Source organism: Leptodactylus fuscus, chromosome 6 (assembly GCF_031893055.1).
Source record: "Leptodactylus fuscus isolate aLepFus1 chromosome 6, aLepFus1.hap2, whole genome shotgun sequence".
Classification (NCBI taxonomy): Eukaryota; Metazoa; Chordata; class Amphibia; order Anura; family Leptodactylidae; genus Leptodactylus; species Leptodactylus fuscus.
The window spans coordinates 95,535,067-95,558,486 of record NC_134270.1 but is presented as its reverse complement, the minus strand read 5'-3'; the positions used below and the strand labels follow the sequence as shown (position 1 = coordinate 95,558,486).

Sequence of the window (23,420 nt, the reverse complement as noted above, 5' to 3'; positions counted from 1 at the left end):
TGAACTCTGTTTGGGGTTTCTATCCCCAAACCTGCTTAAAAAATGCGGAATGAAAAGATTTGCAAGCAGGACTTTCTTCCCGCATTTTCAGGCGGAAACCTGGTGGACCCCATTATAGTCTTCTTTTTTTTTTTTTTTTTAGGCTGAGGCCCCACGTTACGGAAACACTGCTTTTTTTTGTTGCTGATTTTGCTGTGTTTTTTTGTTTTTTTTATGCAACCAAAGCCAAGAATGGATACAAAAGGAATGGGAATTATATAGGAAGTTTTTATGCTTTCCCCTTCTACTTAAACCGCTCCTGGCTTTGGCTCAACAAAACGCAGTAAAATCTGCAACCAAAGAAGCTGCATTTCCGCAATGTGGGGCGTTAACCTTAAACGGGTTTCAGTTTTTTGGGTCTCCAAGCTAGTGTGAACCTAACATCACTATTATGTGCTCATCCGTCCTGTGAACCAAAGATGTAAATGAAAATCCTTTCCTCTGGCATCCATAGGATTTCTGAGGTTCTAAATTAGAAAATGTTTTAGATTATGAAATGTTTATATGAAAGTCAATGTTTATGGCAGCCAAAAAACATCATAAGGACGCTGTCCCATTTTTCAAAATGGAAATTTTTCATTATATGTTATAATAACACTGAAATGCTTTAACTTACCAAAGTGATTGTGAAAAAATCGGTAGTTTAGTGAAAATTTGGAAAGATTTGCTATTTTTAAAATGTGAATGCTCTGATTTTCAGATAAATAGCCATGCCACCCAAATTAGTCAATATTATCCACCACATCTCTGCATAATCTTTTAATCATCATTAAATTATTCTGGAGATTAGAAGGATTACTAGTCTTACAACAGCAATTTTTCAAATTTACAACTAAATATTCCAAATCCAATTTTTAGGGACTATTTTAGTTCTGAAGGGGATTTTAAAGGCCTAAATATTAAAAACCCCATAAAGCACAACTTTTTCAAAACTTCACCCTTCAAATAATTCATACCCACAATTTGCAAGTTTTTTTTAACCCTTTAATCTTTCCACATGAATTTAAAGAGTATGTAGGTGAAATTTAGACTTTGTTTCTTTTTTTTTTCAATAATATGTTAATTTATATCTAAATTGTACACATTTATGAGGGGTTAAAGAAGAAAGTTAGTCACACAATTTGATATGTGATTTCTCCCAAATATGGAGAAGCCCATGTTTGGTTGTAAACTACTGTTTGGGCACACGGCAGTACGCCAAAGGGAAGAAGCGTCACTAGGCCTCTGAACAACAAATTTTTTTTTTTTTTTTATGTAGATTGTGAGCTCCACATAGAGCTCACAATGTACATTTTTCCCTATCAGTATGTCTTTTGGAATATGGGATGGAAATCCATGCAAACACGGGGAGAACATACAAACTCCTTGCAGATGGTTTTATGCCCTTGGCGGGATTTGAACACCAGGACTCCAGCGCTGCAAAGGTGCAGTGCTAGCACTGTGTGGCCCTGAACAACAAATTTTGTCTGAATAGTTTCTGGTGGCATGTCTCTCTTGCAGAGTCTCTAAATTTCCAGTGCAATTGAAACCCCTCAAAAAGTGACCCAATTTTAGAAAGCAAATACCCCTCCAGGAATTTATGAAAGGGTATTGGGATCATTTTAACTCCACAGTTGTTTCACAGATTTTATTAACATTGGGATGAGATGGAAGGTTTTTGTTCCAAAATCTATTCACAGAAAAGTGATCTAGTCACTATAGTAAATTACTACTGACCCTAAAATCTAGCTCATGTGGCCTTTTACTATAGAATGTGAAATAAAGTAACCGGCAAGCTACTGATAAAAAGCTCATACTGTGTACTCACATTGATGAACACTAAATGTCCTGAATATGCAACACAGGCTGTATCTTTGTATGTATTATAGTAATAGGGCTCTCTCTTTGTTCTAATTTTTAAGGTGCTGTGATTGTTTGGGGTGTTGCGGTCGTCGGGAACTAAGGCCACGGACTGTCTGGCTTGGACACCCTGAAAAAAGAGAACAACGGTATCCAAGAAATGTTATCAACAATCAGAAATACAACTTCTTCACATTTCTTCCAGGGGTAAGACACTCCTTTTCCCAGAAACATTTACATTTAGTACACTATATGCCATTACTTCAACAAGCTGCTGTATTTTATCTTTGAGCAACTATCTTTAATGTTTAGGATTTCACCAGCCTCCAGGTCAGAAACCACACAGAGTGCCCAATAAATCAGACAATACATATTAAGTCGTGTATGGCATATCCACAGGTGGGGATATCCACATGTGGGACTTGCAGCTATGTTAAAAATAGGGACAGAGGCATAACTAGCAAAAACTGGGCCCCAATGTTTGGGGCCCCCACACAGTATATTGCCCCCTTTCCTGGCACCGACATGGTAAAAGGCCCTCTATGTAGTAAAACACTATCTTTACAGGCCCCCTCATGGTATAACTCCTCATTTACCTCTTCACCAACTACAGGGCTGGCGTCAGCACACGGCAAAGTCGGGTAAGTGCCGGGGCCCACAGAGCCTCTGGGGGCCCCCCCCGGCACTTGCCCGCCCCAGCACTTGCCTGTCCCAGCACTTGCCTGTCCCATTTTCAGCTCATCGGTGTCCGTCGGACGCCGATGAGCTGAATACATAGGCAATTAAAGCAGGAGCTGTCAGCTCAGCTCCTGCTTTAATGCTGCGGTTCGGCTTCTGCATTTGTAGGCGTGATGTGATGACGTCACATCGGGCCTACAACTATGTGAGTGGAGTGAGAGTGGAGAAATCAGCGGGGGAGCGTTGGAAGGTGAGTGTGTTTGTTTTGTGTTAAGCATTAAGGTGGAACATAATGAAGGGGCCCATGAAACTGGGGGCAAATGAAGGGGGGGAGAACGGCATGACACTGGGGCAGATGAAGGGGGGGATAACTGCATGACACTGGGGCAGATGAAGGGGGGAGAACGGCATGACACTAGGGCAGATGAAGGGGGGGAGGGAATGGCATGACACTGGGGGGTAGAACGGCATAAGACTGGGGCAGATGAAGGGGGGGACATGAAACTAGGGGCAGAGGAAGGGTGTATATGAAACTGGGGGAGAGATGGAGGGGGGGGGCATATAATTTACGGCTGACTGTAGGAGGATTATACTGTGTGGGAGCACATGAAAAATGAATGAGAACGGGCGGAGTCAACATAAAAGCGGGCGGAGTTAAATTTGTCACACATTTTGTCCCTCTTTCTACTCTTCAAAAGTTGGGAGGTATGCCGTAGGTGACGCCGTGCTCCTGCGTGACATCACTCGCTTCATCCGACTGCAGCGGCGCGCAGTGTCCCGCCTCCTCCACAAGGGGGCCCTCTGAGGCTCTGTCATCCTAGGGCCCATAAAAACCTGGAGTCGGCCCTGACCAAGTATATTGTCACCGCCAGCGTGGGTCTTTGGGCCTGTTTAATCATGTCACAGACCATTGAGGTCTGTAATTGGGCCTCCCTGGTCACAGAAGTCACCCTGCTGTGACGATAATACCCCAAAGTACCATTTGTGACATCATTGAAGAGGCCCAGAGCCCAGTAGAGGTGAGTAGCACTGTTTTTTTTATTTATTTGTAATTTTTTTGTTTGTTTTCTTTTTTTATGTTTGATCACCTCTTCTGGGCCTCCGGTCATTATACTCTGGGGTCTGAAAAAATAGCAGGGGGCCCACCGTCCCCCATAAGGTTGTGGGTCCTATAGTGGCAACTATGGAGGTAGTTCCGCCACTAACTAGTGATCCCTTCACGTGCCTTGCGATGTGGCTTCTGGCTGCCTCACCTGTGAATATGATCTAAAAGTCAGATATTAGAATAAACCTTTTAAGGTCCACGAGCACGGCATTATCCAGCACACCATATAAGGCAACACAATGGTTTCACACTTTGTGCTCTGCCTCTGCGAAGCATAATATACACATAAGATAATTAATGGCTACATGTCCATGTTCATAAAAACAATCCCACCAGCAACACCAGTGACAAGATGGGCCAACCAGGTTTTCAGTTTAAAAATGAAAATTAACTCTGATTTGTAAAGTGCTGCGGAATATGTTGGCGCTATATAAATAACGTTATTATTTCTCCCTGGGGCTGGGCAAACTGGTAAATGATAGACTAAGTATATACTGAATAGTACTTAATATGTATTAGGGATATTTTTCTTTAACTCTACAAGATGAACAACATAGTGATCAACTGTTTAGCAATAACCACAGACCCTACACGCTTCATAGCTGAACTCTGACCTCACAGCAGGCTCTTGTGTGATATAATTGCCCCCCCAGGGGTAGAGAGCCCATCTGTGGCTGCAGTAGTATATATTATCCTGTAGGTCTACAAATGGCTGTATGAGTTCTGACACTTTCTTGCATTTCTTTGTCTGTAGATACATCAGCCACTTTATTTCAAAGGAAAACATATAGTTTGCTTGATGTAAATAACATCCTGCTGTTTCCCCAATCATGGCAAGAAGCTGAGCCGTCTCCTGGGGGCAGATTGGCCTTAATTAACACCTTGCTGGGGGAAGGGAAGTGTTGACAGCTGTTGGTACAATTGACCATTTTTACACTCTTAGCTTTTATACTTCCAGCTGTATAAGAAGGAGCCATCTATAAGAATGGACATATACAGTGGGAGGAAATTGTCAGATACATGACTGTAGTGTTATATGAATAACCACGTGTAAAAACCATCTGCAATGAGGGTATATATACGGATGTTGTTTTTGAGAAAATTTTTTAAATTGGGACAAAAATGTAACAAGAGCAACTAATGTAAGTGCACCCTTATATAGCATCCCATCAGCTGCAGATAGACTGTTTGCAACTAGCTACTAAGAATTCAGTGGGGTAGATTATTGGTGGTTGAGCGTCACCACTTGGACAAGGGTCCCTTCACGCTGGCAGATTTCCTGCTCAATAACAAGTGGCATTTAATTAATTATATGCAGGGTGAACCTAGGCCCCAAAAAATGCCCAAGCCAGTTATCTTTGGCTACGTGATAGGGCCCTCCTAATTAAAATGGTAGGACGCACATTTGCAGATCAAAAAATCCCCCACATAGCAAAATGCTTTTTTTTTTTCTTTTTTTTTTTTTTTTGTTTGCCTCAACTCAATATAAACCCCCCTTTTTTGCCCTACCAACAGTATATGATCCCCCTTTATGTCCCCTCCCCTTTTATTTTCTTGGTTGCCACACAGAGATATGTTAGGCTTCTGCCTATTGTATTAGTGCAATAGGTTGCAGCCAATAATTTACTCCCCCATCCATGCTCCTGTCCAGAGAATCCTCTGCTGCCACCTCCAGGGCATTCTGTACCTGACGCTGAAGAGCACCAAGACACTATGTCCAGCATCCTGGCATGCTTCAGCATTGTGACGTAAGTGCACCGCTGCCTAAAAGCAGCAACAGAGGCCGGCCTGGACAGGAATGTAAATAGGTGAGTAATTTATTGGCTGCTGCCTATTGCAATAATACAATAAATAGTGGCTGATTAAAAAAAGAATGTCTCCCCCCTGTTTATGCCATGAGATACCAGCTAAGGTCATCGCCTCTGGTCGCTTCATGGAAGATGCGCCACTGATTATATGGACATGGTGTCTTGGCGTTTTTCAGTGTCAGGTACATGACCTAGAGGTGACAGCAGAGGCCACACTGGACAGGAGTGTGGATGAGTAAATTATGGCCTGCTACTTATTGCAATAAGTAGTAGCCAATTTAAAAAAAAAAAAAAGAATATCTTCCCCCCTGTTTATTCCATGAGATACCACCTGAGCCCATCATCTCTGGTCGCTTCATGGAAGATGTGCCCCTAATTATATGGCATCTGTCATTTGTCCCCATGGAGTGTATTTGTTGTCATCATCCTATCGCCTATTTACACAGAGAGATGCCCTGCCATGTTTTCCCTCCATAAAGCATGCGCTCAGCCAGCAGACATGCATTTGCCTGCCTGTTTATTAGCTGATCATTGATTTAACAGTTTCCTTCAAGCTGTCTTCTGAATGTTAAGACCAAATTGGCCTAAATATAAAAATGTCACATGCAAGAATTTGTTCTTCATCTTTACGGTTTTGCATTCATGACTTCTTTTTGGTTACGTGATCCCTTCTGTTTTTTTCTTTTAGATCCTTTTTAACCAGTTCAAATATTTCTTCAACTTATATTTCCTGCTTTTGGCCTGTTCACAATTTGTGCCTGAGATGCGCCTGGGACCTCTGTACACATTCTGGGTTCCTCTGGTACGTAGATGAAGGACTTTAGGTTTTCGAGTCATATCTTCATTTTACAGTATCCTATATCTTAATGTATAATATACTGATTCATGTACGGTATTATAATTCAGAGTTATCACTATTCTGCTGCTTATTAATGGAGCAGTGTGCAAACCTGCAGTCAGCTTAGATGAGCAAGCCTGTGTGGGCTCAAGTAATGCCTGGGGGGGGGGATGACCGATGGCTTGTATAAAGACAGCACTTCCCATCTTAGTAAGTGTTATATGCAGTACATTAGGAGATATACTAAGAAATACCTATGTCTGATGCTTATCTGCTATTTTTACTCTACAGCGCTGGCTACATTTTAGATCTGTTCTATTAGTGCTTAGCTATGAGCGGGAACTCCAGTTTATGTACTATTGGGGGAAGTTATTAAAACTGACAGTCTGTGCTTCAGTCTTTATCAAGTTCCCATCTGGCTCCGACCTCTTAATAACACTTGTACACTTCTGTATCTCAGACTGACACAGTAGTCTGACTGACATGAGAGCATAACATTACATGCACCGGTGAGATTTTCTTCATTTCAGAACCTGCATAGCTTCTGAATTTCATCTGTGGAGCACTGAGACTTTAATAAATTAAAATATTTACCTCTACAGGGATTCGTCCTAGCTGTCACCATCATCCGTGAGGCTGTGGAAGAAATTCGATGTTTTATGCGGGATAAAGAAGTTAACTCCCAGATTTACAGCAAGCTCACTAACAGAGGTCAGATTTCAGAGCACTTATATTGGAGTATTTATAGGGACAGTGTATAGTAATATTTACCATCATCTAAGACAGACTGATGGACTATGTGGATAACGTATGAATTAGTTACCTATATATTCCATTCCCTGACAATTATCAGTGTTGTGTATAAGTTATGGGTTTACTATATGAGCCGCTCTTACAATCTGAACTTTATTACTATAAAATTGCAACTGTATTGCAAACTGTGGGAGATTCACTAAATAGCTATGGTGGCCGATCACAGACCAACCTCAATGGCTATAATGCAATGATAAGTGTGGAAACCTTCAGTAGGCTTTCAGAAGAACAGGTTGGCTCCCGTAATCTAGCCACATGGGAGCCCGCCTGTAACGATAAAGGTATGGAGCCATTTTTTTTTCTTGGGTGGGTGTCATGGACTGCGATGCTTGCAATCAGCAATAGCAGCCGAGCTACAGCAGAGTGGCTTCCATCTTTAAAGACACGATATCTACTATAATATAATAATACAGCGGATGTTGGGAAGGGGTTAGAGGGGTTGGCCACTTTCAAACCAATATTGAGCCTTTAATATTGTTGTTTGTATAATTAAAAACGTACAATTTTCCATTGTATTTTCTGTATCTTTCTCATGGTTTTGAAGATCTTTGCTTGTTGTCTTTCATTCCAATTAATTTGTATGGTTAAGGTCGTGTGATGAGCACACAGGAGCACAGCTTGTTATAGCCTCAGCACAGTAATCCGACATCTGCCTGGTACCAAGCTGTGGGCCTGTGTGTCCATCACATGACCATGGAAAATACATATGTCAATTGACCATGGATTATACCAGAGAATTGAAAAAGAAATTCAGTTTTCAAAATCTTTCCCAGTCTCAGTAAAGCTAAAGTGCTGAATAAGACTAGGTTCACACCTGCACCCTGTCTCCACTCGAGAATTCAGTTTCCCCTTTTTGGGGTGGGAACTCAGCAGACCCCATTATAGTCTGTTGGGTCTGTGAATAAATAAGGTGTCCCTTCCATTTCCTCCTGCGGAATTTGTGAGTTCTAGCGTGTTATGTTGCATATAGTCACTATGAGCTTAATCCTTTGCATGCTGATTTTGTTGAGCATGAAATCCATGCTGTCATGGATTTCACCTGGCAAACGTGGATTTTATCACAAATACAACAGTAAATTGTCATTGGATATTGTTACATATTATTTCCCACGTGGACATATCTTTATGGTATTCAACTTTTCAAATATTTGTGTATGTTCTGAATAATTTGCCTGTAACACATGGGACAGACTGACAATTTTAGTTGCCTTGTTCTTTACCACAGGCACTGTAAAAGTCCGCAGCTCGAGCATACAAGTTGGAGATCTCATTATTGTAGAAAAGGTAGGTTTTTTGACTGTATGTAAGTATGCATGTATTTATTTCTTATTTCTATGGCTTTCTTCTGCCATCATATTCCACAGCACTTTATAGACATTGTCAGTCACTATCCCATATACGGCTCACAATATACATTCCTTATCAGAATGTCTTTGGAGTGTGGGAGGAAACCCACACAAACACGGGGAGAACATACAAACTCCTTATAGATGTTGTCTTTAGATTTGCAGCGCTGGAGTCCAAGGTTCACTCCAACCTGCAAGGCTGCAGTGCTAACCACTGAGCCACCGAACATTTACAATATTTTGCATCACCATAAATAAATTTTTGATAGCAGAATCTTTCTAAGAGCACTTTCCAGCTTGTATTAAAAAGATACCTGCACTGAGCAATGACAATATGCAAATTGTTTACAAAACCAAAAATGTAATGTAAACATGTAACAAAACCTCTTTTTTTCCCTTTTTTTAAAAAAATGCAGAATCAAAGAATTCCTGCCGACATGATATTTCTAAGGACGTCAGAAAAAAACGGTAACCCATTATACCTGTGCTATTTTTTTCATGACACAAAAAGGTTTGTAGTTATTTTTATAAATCGTAGTAGTAGCAGCAGCAGCTGCAGCCGTAGCCTTCATAAAATCACAGGGGTGGAGTACAAGACAAGCAGTATTTTATCTAGGAGTTCTTGTATTCACGAGCAGTATGCTCTCCCTTCCCTAATATCATTGATTAACCACTTTTTTTCCCCATCACTCTACTTAAAGGGGTATTCCCATGTACATAATCATATCTATATTTGTAGATAAATAAAAGTTAATCATTTTTGCAAATATAAGTACAGATAGTCCTCGGGTTACGGCGTTTCATGGTTACGACTAGAGATGAGCGAGTAGGTCCTTGCTAGTCAGGAGAGCTGGCAGCCTGCATTTATGCGGGAGCTGACTTTTTCTCATAGGAATGCGTTGATTGGCCAGTGTACAGCATTCCTTGTAAGTCAAGGACTACCTGTAATTAAAAATTCTGCAAAGTTTTAAAGATTTTCTCTAACTTTCTTAGTGATGACAGTATGTTGTCTTGATCGGTTGCCAATGGTTACGACCACTAATGCAGAAACATTCTGTGGTCTGGGACTTGTCAGGAACCCAGCCATGATTTTCTTATTCTAACTGGTTATCATGCAGGGACATTACATGTATGAGAAGATATCCCGGCCACAATAAGGAAATCATGGCTGATTTTCTGACCTTAGAAAGTTCCTGCATTAGTGGTCGTATCCACTGGCAACCGATAAAGACAACAAGACTGTGACCACAAGATATTTAGAGAAAATCTTTAAATTTCTGCAAAATGTTAAATTACTTATGTTTGAAAAAATGTTTAACTTTTAAATATCTACAAATTTAAAAATAATTGTATACATGGGAATACCCCTTTAAGTAGAAGACTATCAGTGACACGTAGGTCAGGGAATCCTGCAGCTCATGTCACACAGTGTGGTTACAGTGGTTAAAACTAGCATGTATGTCACGTGTTTATCAAATATAGAAAAAATAAAAATATGACTGCATGTAAATTATTGTTAAATGTGGCACAGGCAGGAGCTATCTATTCTCCCAAGAGTAACTAATATACTCTAAAATTTCATTTTATTTATTTAAAATTTCTTTTATTGATATACAAAATAAAAAAGTGCAACACATACATCACAAAGGGTTAAAAATACAGCGATCAGTTACTGGACCTCTGCTTGTAGGCAACTAGATGATTGTTAAATGTTATTGTGTTTTACAAATGTTTGGATGTAGTTTTGTCCTGATTTTTTTTTTTGTCCTATGGAATAGATCAGGGTATGTACTGTACATCAAAATTCTTTGTATTGCTGTAGCTTAACTGAGAATAAGGTTGCCCATGATTTATCTTACATAGGAGCAGAATGTATGTTAAAGTAATTTCATCCAAATTTGTAAATAACTTCTGTCTTTTTTCCTCAGGATCTTGCTTTCTGCGTACTGATCAGTTGGATGGTGAGACTGATTGGAAGCTGCGGCTACCTGTATCCTGCACACACAGACTGCCCACAGCAGCTGTAAGTGATCCATGTACTCACTGTATGGTCTTACTGTACGTTACCCAGGTACTTATTTCAGGGTGTTGTGGATCCTCTGCCCTCTGCCACAGCACCATGATAGCGGTCGGAAAAAGACTGATTTCATGACCGCAATCTCCACTGTACATCTCAGGAAGCAGAGATTGGCACTCATTTCTGCTGCTTGTGGACAGCACGGTAATGGAAAGGAGCCTGGCCTCATGTGAAGTATGCACATGCCGTTGGGCCCCGTTCCAATAGAAGCCTACCCAGGGCAATGAGTAAAAAAAAAAAAAACGCCTGTACTCATCTTTCCTGAGCCTCCAGCGATTCCCGGCTTTTTTCTGGCCTCTTCCGGCCTGTGATTGGGTCTCGGTGGTCACGTGAGGTATGCAGCCATCATGACATCATCACGCCTCATGTGAGCACTAAGGTGCAATCACAGGCCTCAAAGGTGACCTCTGCATTGCTTCATCTGTTTGTGGCCACACTGATATGTTTCTGCTCCTATTAACCGCTTCCCGACATCCACCATATTAATATGGTGAATGTCTGGTATTTGAATATTTCAGTTGATCAGGAGCTAAGCAGCCACTATAATCGCCAGGCATTTGTTGTATTATACAACAAAGATCCTACACTGATTGCGTGCATTAAGGCTCACGGCACCTTATTCAAGGCTGACCAAGGTGCCATTTTGGGGAGGATCGCTAGTGCGCCCCAGGCAGGCTTGTCTGGTATATACTCTATTACAGGCTGCTCTATGCAGTCTGTAAAAGTGTCAGTATTTTGCAATGCATTGCATTTGTTATTAGACCCCCAGTGTGGGCACTGATTGTGGGCGTTAAAGCGCAACGTGCTTTGGTCAGCTTTGACCATTTTTGAGAGGATCCCCACCACCCATAATGAGAAGAACAATTTGTTCCGCAAACATTAAGACCTCATATGGCACGGTAAATGGAAAAATAAACTTATGGAGTTTGGAAAACAGGGAGTCAAAAATGATAATTGAAAAATGACTGTGGTGGGAAGGGAATAAAGACCCCTACACCACACTAATATTGGTCTAGGGGGCATTTTGAACATGACACTCGCCATTTAAGGAGACTGCCTTTGTAGGACACCATTCAGTATGCAGAATGCAGAACCTCACAGACCATGCATGCTCTGTTACGAACTCTAGGGAAACAATATGCAAAGAAGTTCTCCTTCAAGCAAAAGGGAACATTTGTCTCTGGTATAACCTCATAATAGCCCATGTGCATACTTCTCCAATAAGACCAGCAGAATACTGGTCACTCCACCAGTAGACTAGTGAGGCCCGCTATGGTGTGTAATGCAGCCTGTAACTCAGAATCTATATAATACAAGAGGGTAAGGGATTTCCATAGTGACATGGCTGTTTATGCAGATTTGTTTTGTATGTAACTACTAAAGTAGTGACCAGGAATAAACATGTATTATTATTTGCAGCTGTTTTCTGTGCCTTTAATGATAAGTGATCGATGCTTAGGATTGTTGTTTACATTAAACATCCCCTGATTTATTTAGTCATGAAATAACCCATTGATTGCATATTATGGTATCCAAGGCTGCAGCAGTTGTCCACTTCATCTGACAGTCATCAATCCATGTCCTTAGGGCATCCAGATGTTTCACCTATACAGCTTTACTTTAGGCACATAGACCGAAAAATCCATCAATACATTGTCTATGGACAGCATTGCGGCTCAGTGATTAGTACTGCTGTGTGGCATGGGGGTCCGTCCATGGAGTTTGTATGTTCTTCCCTTGTCTACTTGGGCTTTCTCCCAGATGCCAAAGATAGATCTGGAAAATTGTCATCACTTACTGTCCCAAGTAGGGTGCACAATATGTTGGCGCTGTATAAGTAAGAGAAATGGATATGTAGAACATCTACAGTTGTGACCAAAAGTTTTGAAATTGGTACAAATTTTGGTTTTCACAAAGTTTTCTGTTTTCATTGTTTTTAGAACTTTTAGTCAGAAGTTTCTATTATATCTTGAAGTACAATTATACAGAGAATTGTCTCCCCTGTGTTCCTTCAATAAGGTGTTCCATTATGTAGTTGTGTTTGCACCATGTCTATATTTTCTGGAATTTCTTTGTAGCATTTTATAAGTTTTTAAACATTTATGAACAAATGCACAATATGGCCAGTGTCGATGCTTATTTTTCAAGATTTCTGCAATTTGCCTGGTATGTTTAGATATCAACTTCTAGGACAAATCCTGAATGGGAACCCATTCTAATCCGTGCTTGGAGTTAAATCACAATTTCTGTATTTTTATTATCTTCCCACTTTTTGGGGATTGACCTCAAGTGGCTTTGAGATATGTTTCTTGGCCATCGACTCAAAATGTCAATGGTTTGTTCACAGAGCCACTTAGTCCGATGACTCCCCATGTCAAAAGGCAAAAGTGATAACTAAGTGGTTCAGTGAACAAAACATTGAAAGTTTGGTTTCCTGGCCAAGAAACTTCCCAGATCTCAATCCCATTGAGAACCTGTTGTGAATCCTCAAAAGCAGAATTGTTGATAAACTCCAAACACAGATCAGGCAAGAATAGGTTGTCCTCAGTCAGGATTTGGCCCAAAGCTGAAATCCAGCAAGTTAGGCAAGTTGCAGAAGTCTAGAAAATAAATGGTCAACACTGGAAATATTGAATCTTTGCATAATCTTGATGTCTTTGTCAATGACGTTGTAAAATCTTATGAATTGCTTATAATAGTATTTCAACATATAATAGAAATATTTGACTAAAATATTTAAAAATGCTGAAAAAGCAAACTTTGTCTCAGTCTCAAACTCTCGGCTATGACTGTTAACATCCATTATACACTCACCGGCCACTTTATTAGGTACACCATGCTAGTAACGGGTTGGACCCCCTTTTGCCTTCAGAACTGCCTCAATTCTTCGTGGCATAGATTCAACAAGGTGCTGGAAGCATTCCTCAGAGATTTTGGTCCATATTGACATGATGGCATCACACAGTTGCCGCAGATTTGTCGGCTGCACATCCATGATGCGAATCTCCCATTCCACCACATCCCAAAGATGCTCTATTGGATTGAGATCTGGTGACTGTGGAGGCCATTGGAGTACAGTGAACTCATTGTCATGTTCAAGAAACCAGTCTGAGATGATTCCAGCTTTATGACATGGCGCATTATCCTGCTGAAAGTAGCCATCAGATGTTGGGTACATTGTGGTCATAAAGGGATGGACATGGTCAGCAACAATACTCAGGTAGGCTTTGGCGTTGCAACGATGCTCAATTGGTACCAAGGGGCCCAAAGAGTGCCAAGAAAATATTCCCCACACCATGACACCACCACCACCAGCCTGAACCGTTGATACAAGGCAGGATGGATCCATGCTTTCATGTTGTTGACGCCAAATTCTGACCCTACCATCCGAATGTCGCAGCAGAAATCGAGACTCATCAGACCAGGCAACGTTTTTCCAATCTTCAATTGTCCAATTTCGATGAGCTTGTGCAAATTGTAGCCTCAGTTTCCTGTTCTTAGCTGAAAGGAGTGGCATCCGGTGTGGTCTTCTGCTGCTGTAGCCCATCTGCCTCAAAGTTCGACGTACTGTGCGTTCAGAGATGCTCTTCTGGTTACCTTGGTTGTAACGGGTGGCTATTTGAGTCACTGTTGCCTTTCTATCAGCTCGAACCAGTCTGGCCATTCTCCTCTGACCTCTGGCATCAACAACGCATTTCCGCCCACAGAACTGCCGCTCACTGGATGTTTTTTCTTTTTCGGACCATTCTCTGTAAACCCTAGAGATGGTTGTGCATGAAAATACCAATAGATCAGCAGTTTCTGAAATACTCAGACCAGCCCTTCTGGCACCAACAACCATGCCACGTTCAAAGGCATTCAAATCACCTTTCTTCCCCATACTGATGCTCGGTTTGAACTGCAGGAGATTGTCCTGACCATGTCTACATGCCTAAATGCACTGAGTTGCCGCCATGTGATTGGCTGATTAGAAAATAAGTGTTAACGAGCAGTTGGACAGGTGTACCTAATAAAGTGGCCGGTGAGTGTATATCCTCACTTTATTCTGATCCTGCATCATCTCTATACAACTTACCATCATATATATATATATATATATATATATATATACTCAAAATCTGTAGTAGACTGCTTTATATAAATCCACAGTTCTCGCCCGATTTGGGTGAAATTTGTCACGCCCCCCTAGCCACCCACAGGAGCAGAATACTGCGCACGTTACATCTCACTAGCGTTTCCCCCCCCAGACCCCCCCCCGTCATGAGATTGGGGCCCCTGAAGTTAGGCCCTATACATATAATGGGGAAAAGTGAAAGCGCTGAGGGGAAAACAACAGTTGTGACTGACAGGGATGGATTATAGCAATGGCACCAAAGAGTCACTACTAGAGATGAGCGAGTAGTAGTCGATTGAATACTACGGTATTCGAAATACTCATACTCGATCGAATACCGCTCGCTATTCGCAGTAAAAATTTGTAAAAATGCCCGCTTACAGTCAAAGCGGCCATTTTCTTGTAGCGCGGGCATGCGCAGTCGGCTCTGCCCAGGCCCGATGCCTGGCAGAGTGGGAAGACGCCGCAGGGAAGCTGCACGGAGAAGACTTCTAAAGGTAGGAAAAGAACCAGCATTGATTGGCCGACTGTATAGCATTCGGCCAATCAATGCTGGTTCTGCATCGAACTTTTCTATTTGAATAGCGAGTGGTACTCGATCGAGTACGAGTATTTTGAATACCGTAGTATTCGATCGAATACCTACTCGATCAAATACTACTTGCTCATCTCTATTATTTAACTGTAAACCAATTTTACTCTTTTGTCCGTGAACTACTTATAGAGTACACTGGAGAGAAGGGTTGCAAAGGCGAAACTGTTTTTTTTTAACCGGACACAAAGACTTGCATGTCCGACTTTGTGTCCGGTTAAAAAAAACAGTTTTGCCGCAGAGAGGCAGAAGACGCTTATGGGCGGTCACTTTGCAAACCCATTCAAGTGAAGGGATTTATAAACTGACCGGGTTTCTATCTCCTGTCCAGTTTCTCTCAGCAGAAGACGGAAACCTGAAAACGGAGACTGCGCGCAGGTGTGAACCCACCCTAATATGTATGGAATATGTAAAATCAATAAAAATGTTGAAATTTAAAAAAAATTGTTGTTCACATCAATGTTACGATAAATTAGTAAAATGCCAAAATAATAAAAATTTAAAGTGAGAAAAAAAGTTACTGTAGCACTCTGAAAATGTCAATTTCAGTGTGACACTGAAAATTTTACTTTAGCATAACCAACAATGTAACATATTTTCCGCAAGCGAAGCCACAGGTATTCTACTAGTAAAGAATATTTCTCACCCGAGCCTTAAAAATGGCTACAGATGAGTAAATAAGACAGAGTTCATTATTAAATGCTTTTATTTAGTTACTGAAGTATTGTCAGATTTACTTTCATTTTGGGTTGGCCTCCATATTGGTTGTTATTGCAGCAACCAGTAGAGAACGGCTTCATTGTTAGTAACAGTACAATTTTTTTTTTCTTACCATCTCTTAGGACTTGCTTCAGATTAGAGCTTATGTATATGCAGAGGAACCAAATATCGATATCCATAATTTTGCAGGAACTTTTACCCGGGTAAGTGATGGCTAATCATGGTATTTCTCTTCAGTCCTCAGCAGATAATACACCATATGAATGAACATGTATATGTGTGTGTATGTTTGTAGTTAATATGTATGTGTGTGTGTAAATATCCCCAAAATACTATATCTAATTTTTTGGTGTGTGTGTACATATATGCCATGTGAACTGTGCCCAATAAATGTGTATTGAACCGCTATTTATGCCAATATGTGCCTGTATTGTTGGAGACCAGACTAACCAGAAGGTCCCATATTTACATATGGTAGAGAATGTGGGCATAAACCATTGCTAGGGACAACAGTGTGCATGATGTAAAGCTTCTAAGTGGTGACGGCTGCTACAACAATAAGAAAAGACACTCGTCCATGGACGAGCTGGTTAAACAGTTGGTAGAGACCAATTTGCCACAGTCAAGAGACAAATCACTTACTAATGGAGCAAATAGCAGTGCTTAGAGGAGTGATGACAATGCAGCAAGTTGTGCCTGTAACTACTCCAAGCTTGGAGAGTGATGTCCGGAAAAAAATACAGACTGCGCTACAGATAAAAATGGTAACATAAACTGCCCTTAGTTCCAGATACACAAAAAATAGTTGAAGGTTTGGTGCAGTCCTAGTTTGTCCTCTAGTTAGCTTTTGTGTCCCTGTGGCCTCTAGAGGCTTAGCAGCTCGTGGTGTTGTACCAGCACATACCTCTCTCTGGGTGTTTCCACTCTTAATAAAGGCTGTGCACACCTGGGGGTATCAGGAGACCAGGACTGGAGTACAGGAGTGGACCTGTAGTAACTCTGAAGTCCCAGATCCATAATCCAGCCACTTACCTCACCGAGACTAGCAAGCTCAGGAAGGAAGGAAACTCCTAAATTCAATGTGTCCCAATTTATTTTTCTGTGTGTGTTATAAACATACATTGACCATTCCAATGGGGTATGACTGCTTCATGCCAAGGGCATCTGTGTCCTAAGTTGCTGAGATGATAGGTGTGTTAGTCTTATTATCTCTGTGATGACCTCTCAGTATGCAAAGGCCAAAAACAAATCTGCAGACAGATGAAGATATGGTAGAAAGTGAAAGCTTTACTTTTACTTGGGTATCACAGCAGTGCCCCTCTAGTTGCTGTAGAGATAAATGAAAGTCTAAGGGCACAATGTCAAGTATACAATCCACAAACTAAAGTCAAGTTTTGACTTTTAACCACAAATATTTCTGTCTTTTGTTCCATTTGACCATGTAAAAAGTCCTTGTTGTACAATCTCCGTGAGGAGAAGTTGGCACAGTGGGTAGTCAATAATGTGGCTGACTGAAGCAGCCTAGTTCTCTAGAGTGTGAATGTGCCCTGATGAATAACATTGTACTCAGGACCAAAGTGATCAGAGGGATCCCAGCAGTGAGGTCTCCCGTGATCTCACATTTATGGCCTACCCTGTGGATAAGTGATAAATGTCATTTCTGGTAAGTCTCTATAAAGGAAACACTAGCATTTTCCTATGACATTCATTGTTCTAATGCGGCTGGCAGGCTTGGTCAGCTACTCATCTAAAAGTGAAAGTCAGCCATTCATTGCAGTATCCCACTGGGGGAAATGAATTAATACTACCCCTCAGGCCCCCAGTCTCTTCTCTAGTATTACTGGACACCCTGATGAAGGCTATGGCACTGTCTTGGACCTGGCAATGTTTTCAAACTCTCTTCCATTGACGTTTTTCCTACTTTTCTTTTTCTAATACATGAGCTCAACTTTATTATTATTAACGTTGAATCTCCACCCACATGACACATTTGCATATGTCATAAAGTCATTCAGGGATTTTACAAATATAACAATTCAAAAGACTGGCATAAATATAAATACATTGATAAATTCCCCGGTATACTCACTATTTTTTCTTTGCTTTGTCACACAGGAGGACAGTGACCCCCCAATAAACGAAAGTTTAAGTATCGAGAACACGTTGTGGGCCAGCACAGTCATTGCTTCTGGTAAAGATAAACATTCTCGACTTCAGAAATGCATGTTAACAATTTAATCCCTCATTAATTTGTCTGTAATTGATAATAATTGAGTCTGTCATTGAGAAAATTACTCCTCAAATTAGTCATTTTTGGTATTTTTCTCTTCCGTTTGTGACACCACAAGAGCAGAACTGACATGCAGTCACCCCGGGGCGTTGTATAAATGATGCTAATGTCATCTGTGACATGGAGACACTTCATTTTTCATGTGCCAGGAAACAAAGCTTAGGACATCAGACAATTCTAATGACTCTTTCTGTGCGTGTGCCAGGGAAGTCGCACAGTATAACTCAAGCGCTGGAGCTCAGTGTAGGAAAACAGTTTGGGGTATCTTAAATAGCAGACTCATTGGGGCACATTTATCAATACTGTTGAATTGTCGATTCTCACTCGTAGTTTTAGACATATTTATGAAGTTGATGTACTGACCTTCATAAATATGTTGTGTTTCTAGAAGCTACAAAATTCCAACTCGCCATGAGACAAATATTTGGCGCAAAACATATAGACAAAATCTGTAGACAAAAATCTTTTAACTTGCAGGCTGTAAGGGACAAATATTTGGCGCACTCATCAAAGACCCTACAATTCTTGGCATAACTTAAGCAGACTCAAATAATCTCTTGCTTTTTGAGAGGACAAATATGTGGCGCACGACTGGAATTTATGGCGCAAGTAAATAGTCATTCATTACACCATTTTTAACCTTAGTCTATTTTGCACAGGAAATCTGCGTCATATTCGTTCTTTTCTGTTTCATAAGGGCTAGTTCACATGGGGCCAAAGGGGTGGATTTTGACAGCGGAATCCACGTCATGATCCGCCCCTTTACAATGGTGGTCTATGGAGACCACTAGCGTTCTTTTTTCCGCTATCGGCAAGTGCCGATAGCGGGAAAAAAAGAAGCGAGCTGCCCCTTCTTCAGGCAGATTCTGCGGCTCGCTAAGCCACGGCTTCCGCCTGGCAGCCGCGACCTCCGGCGTCGGCCCATTCATTTGAGTCGACCCCGGGTTGGGGGAAGCCGCGACCGCGACATCTTGGCAGGCAGGTTTTGACCATATTTTGACTTGGCTCCCCAAGTCAATATATGGTCAAAATCCGCCCCCCCCCACTTGTGAACGAGCCCTAAACATGTCGTAAATTATTTTATTTTCTTTCTGGTGCACAATTTTTACAAGTATCTAGCTTGTTGTATTTTTACTTTCTTTCTGGTGCGCACTGTTCAGAAATATGCCATAAATACTGTGCACTATGAATTTTGGCTCAAATGTAGAAAGAAAAGTGTCGAACTTGGATTGATAAATGTACCGCAATTTTCTTTCTACGTTAATTTCTTTCTACAACTCTGCTTGCTATTTCTTCTTGCTTTATATTAAGAGTCTGGAAACCCCTCCTAATAGATTTCTTTTCACATAACTGAACTATGGGAAGAATATGCAAATCTGCCTTCCATGATGTAATTAGGAAGACAGTTTGCTGCCTCAGTATTGCAAACCAATAGAGGGCACTCACTGGAATGTGCAAGCTTGTCTTATGACAGGATTCCAGTGAAATAACCCAATAATGGCTGCTCCCTTTAGCATCATGCCCGACCTTGCAAGAGGCCTTGGAAGTTAATGTCTATCAATGTCTATCAATGTAGGCAAGCTTCTGTGTGTTTACAAATGTGATCAGTGTCACTGTGATAGACATATTTAACAGCTTGCACACTGACCTTGTATGTCCTAAGGCCCCATACACACGTCCATGTTTTACCATGGATCCATGTAGGGGGCCAGGAGCAGCAAAAATTCTTTCCATGCAGGTAGCCAAGCTCTTGCCTACACTGAGACACTGTAACAAGTCATCTGCTGTTTTCCAGCAAAAAACCTGTCCTATATTGCTCACAGCTTCAAGGTGTGTTATCCCGACTCTTAATAAAGCAAGTGCATACATGTGCGCTAGAATGAAATTTATGGCAGTCAGGGAGTGGCATATGTTTCCTGTATAACTCGCGACAGAAAACTGGTGTGAGTTATAATAAATATGTCGGGCCAAGGTATCCCCTTCCCACTCTGCCCATATTCGCAGAAAATGGCAATCGATGAACAGGGGAATGTGGCACATCTTTGACAAAAGAGAAGCCCTTGCACCAAAAATGCAACACATCAGCACACATTAACGCCATAAAAAAGTTTCTTCCTTTTTTTTCTGCTTTGTCCTGCTTTGTAAATGCTTTGTCCTCTGCTCCAGGTACGGTGGTCGGAGTGGTTATTTATACTGGTCGGGAACAGCGCAGTGTGATGAATGCCTCAAATCCACGTAGTAAGGTACAGATTTAGGGGGAAAAAATAAAGTAAAGAGGTTATTTATTAATATGAAATATATTGTGTTTGGGCTCTGTGTGTTCATGGGAAATTTGTAGGTGTAGTCAGCAGTTGCATTGTGCTCTCACCATTAAATCACTTTTCTTGCTTATTTCACTGGGGACACAGCATTGTGGGTGTAGATCCAACCACTAGGAGAATAGAAAGATGTTTGCTCTGCCTCTGGTCTATAACTCTCACAGACACTGTGCTTATTCAGTTTTAACCTAGTATCCACAGGAGGCAGACACGACCTGACTCAGGTCTTTCTGTTTTACATAGTTTTTATTTTTCTTTTCCTTCAGGTACAGGGTAGTCTTCAGTATGTACGCCACACTAGCAGCACCCCCTGTGGGCACAATGCTCTGCTCCCCACTCACTGTATAGGCGGACAGATTGCTAGTGACCTCACACCAATGTGTGAGGTCCATAGTGTGGGTAACCCTGTGCACCTGAAGATGCCAGACAGGTGAGCATGAAGCTCCTGCAGGCGGTGGTGGCTTCCTTGAAGACCAGTGTCTTATTCCCCATCATCAACTTGCACAATGCTCACTTCCCCAAGTTTTTTTTCAGGTGATGGCATCTCTTCTGGCCATCCTTTGTTCCAGAGGATTGCCATGATTTTATACTTGGATATCTTCTGGGTGCAAGCTCCCTGCAGGATGTACATTCTGACCAGCTTGAGAATCACCTTAGAACCCTTCACTGATTTCACTGGCTTATTAGCTAATAAAAGCCCTGCCTTGTGCTTTTTAGGCACATAGAAATCCTGGGCATGATCCTTTATATGTACCAGGTCAAATCTTTTCTCCTGGAATCTGAGATTCTGGCCCCCCTACCTGAACAACAAGGTCCCCTGCTATGTGATCGGGTCCCTGACCCTTGAATCATCACTGCTGACGCTCTTGTGATTCCCTTGTTGGCCTTCTGCCTTTTGTACCTGTTCCCTCATCTTCCTCTTCTCCCTCAGTTTCTCAAGAAGCTCTAGACCAAGGGGTCCCAGCCATCCTGGTGGCTCCAGATTGGATCCACCAGGCCTGGTATGCGGCTTTCATGTTTCTGCTGGCGGACACTCCTTGGCTTCTTCTTCTGCAGGTTGACCTTCTGTCTCAAGGAACGTTGTTCCACCCCACATTACTTAAGCTGCGCTTATCAGTGTGTTATTGAAGCAGAGGTTCTGAGGTGTTGTGGGTTTTTGGAGCCTGTTATCTAGATGATGCTGAAGGTCCGGAAACTCCAGTCAGCCGAGATCTACCATTGCACATGGTAGATCCTCTTCCCAGGCTCATCCTGGCTTTTCTCCAGTTCGCTCTGGATCAAGGTCTTAGTCTTTCTTCTCTTAAAGGACAGGTCTCTGCCCTCCCTTCTTTTTCAGAAGGCCCTGGACTGGCCTCAGGTGTAGACTTTCCTAAGGGGAGTGGCACACTGTGCTACCCCCTACTGTGGAACCATGGGATCTTAACTTTTTTCCTTGTGGTACTTTAGGCTCACCCTTGGAGCCTTTGCGGAATATCCCTCTTCGCCTTCTGTCCTGGAAGGTCGCCATCCTGATGGCCATTGCCTCCATTCGCATGGTCTCTGAGTTGGCTGCCCTGTCCCAGCAGCCTCTCTGGTTCTCCACCAGGAAAAGGTCGTCCTTCATCCACCACCATCCTTTCTGCTTATGGTACTTGCCCTCTTACTGACCAGACCCCCTAGCAATCCAGTGTTCTCTTCACTGTCTGCATGTCGTCCGGGTGCTTTGGGTCTATTTGTCTCACACTGACCCTTTCCATCCTTTTAGATGCTTTATTCGTCTTCCCAGAGGGCCCTCACAAGCACCTGCCTGCTTCCAAGGCTTCTATCTCCTGAGGGCTCAGGCCTGCAATCAAGGAGGCCTATCGGCTTAAGTGTAGGGCTCTGCCCTTCTGCATGACTGCTCACTGCACGAGAGCTGTCGGAGCCTCCTGTGCTGTTCGGCATCAGACTTCTGCTGCCCAGGTCTGCTAGGCTATCACCTGGGCCTCTATCCACACTTTCTCTAAGCTTTATTAGATCCATTGTGTGGCCTCTGCCGTTGCCAGGTTGAGTCGTAAGGTTCTGTGAGCAGCTGTGAACTAGGTTGTTCGCATGGCCATGTAATTCCCATCCTGTTGGACTACTTTAGGACATCCATGGCGGGACATATAGTGCTGTGTCCCCCTCCCCAGTGAAATAAGTGAGAAAATGGGATTTTTGTACTCTGTAAAATACTTTTTCTCATTTTATTCACTGGGGGACATAGATATCACACTTGTTTTTACTGTTGTTCCTGCCCGAGCTGTTTTCATTCTTTTTCAGCTTCAGGACATGTTGGTGATTGTTGGTTCCGTGTTCTTTTTTTGTTTTTTATTCTCTCTCCTACTGCTGCAGTACAAACTGACTAAGCACAGTGTCATAGTGTGAGAGGGTATAGCGCAGAATCAGAGTCGGCAGCTTTTCATTCTCTTACTGTCAGCCTCCTACTGTTTTCCTGTCATTGAAATGAAGAACTAATAATAATAATAATAATAATAATCCAGCCATAATAAAATTGTGACTGTGTTTCTGACAAGTGCCAGACCAAAGAAAGTTCCTTTTTCCTGTGCCCCTGTATCTTTTGGCAATCAATAAAAACAAAAACAGCTATCACTAATATGGATAGAAAAAAAATCTTTGAAATCTGAAAATATTCATATTTGCAAAAATGTTCAGAATGTTTATTTACCTTTCTAAAATTGATGGCCTATTATTAGAGTAGATGAACAAAATAGGGAAAGGGGAAAAGAAGAGGAAAGAGCAGCAGTTTGTATAATGTGGTAACTTAAAACTTCGCTTTCACTGTACAATTAATTTCTGTCCCACTGGTAGTCTATGAGCTCCTG

The 23,420-nt window shown here is 41.8% G+C and overlaps 1 protein-coding gene across 1 annotated transcript in view; it reads left to right on the top strand.

Annotated features, from left to right (window-relative positions):
* The window catches only part of ATP9A (ATPase phospholipid transporting 9A (putative)), a 104,642-nt gene that overhangs the window by 33,648 nt on the left and 47,574 nt on the right, over positions 1 to 23,420 (top strand). Inside the window, exons 2-10 of the mRNA XM_075276838.1 lie at positions 1,941 to 2,085; positions 6,158 to 6,271; positions 6,910 to 7,018; positions 8,346 to 8,404; positions 8,883 to 8,934; positions 10,395 to 10,489; positions 16,092 to 16,172; positions 18,085 to 18,160; positions 20,426 to 20,502. Of these exons, the coding sequence (XP_075132939.1) occupies positions 1,941 to 2,085; positions 6,158 to 6,271; positions 6,910 to 7,018; positions 8,346 to 8,404; positions 8,883 to 8,934; positions 10,395 to 10,489; positions 16,092 to 16,172; positions 18,085 to 18,160; positions 20,426 to 20,502 (808 nt within the window). The remainder of the gene's footprint in view (positions 1 to 1,940; positions 2,086 to 6,157; positions 6,272 to 6,909; positions 7,019 to 8,345; positions 8,405 to 8,882; positions 8,935 to 10,394; positions 10,490 to 16,091; positions 16,173 to 18,084; positions 18,161 to 20,425; positions 20,503 to 23,420) is intronic.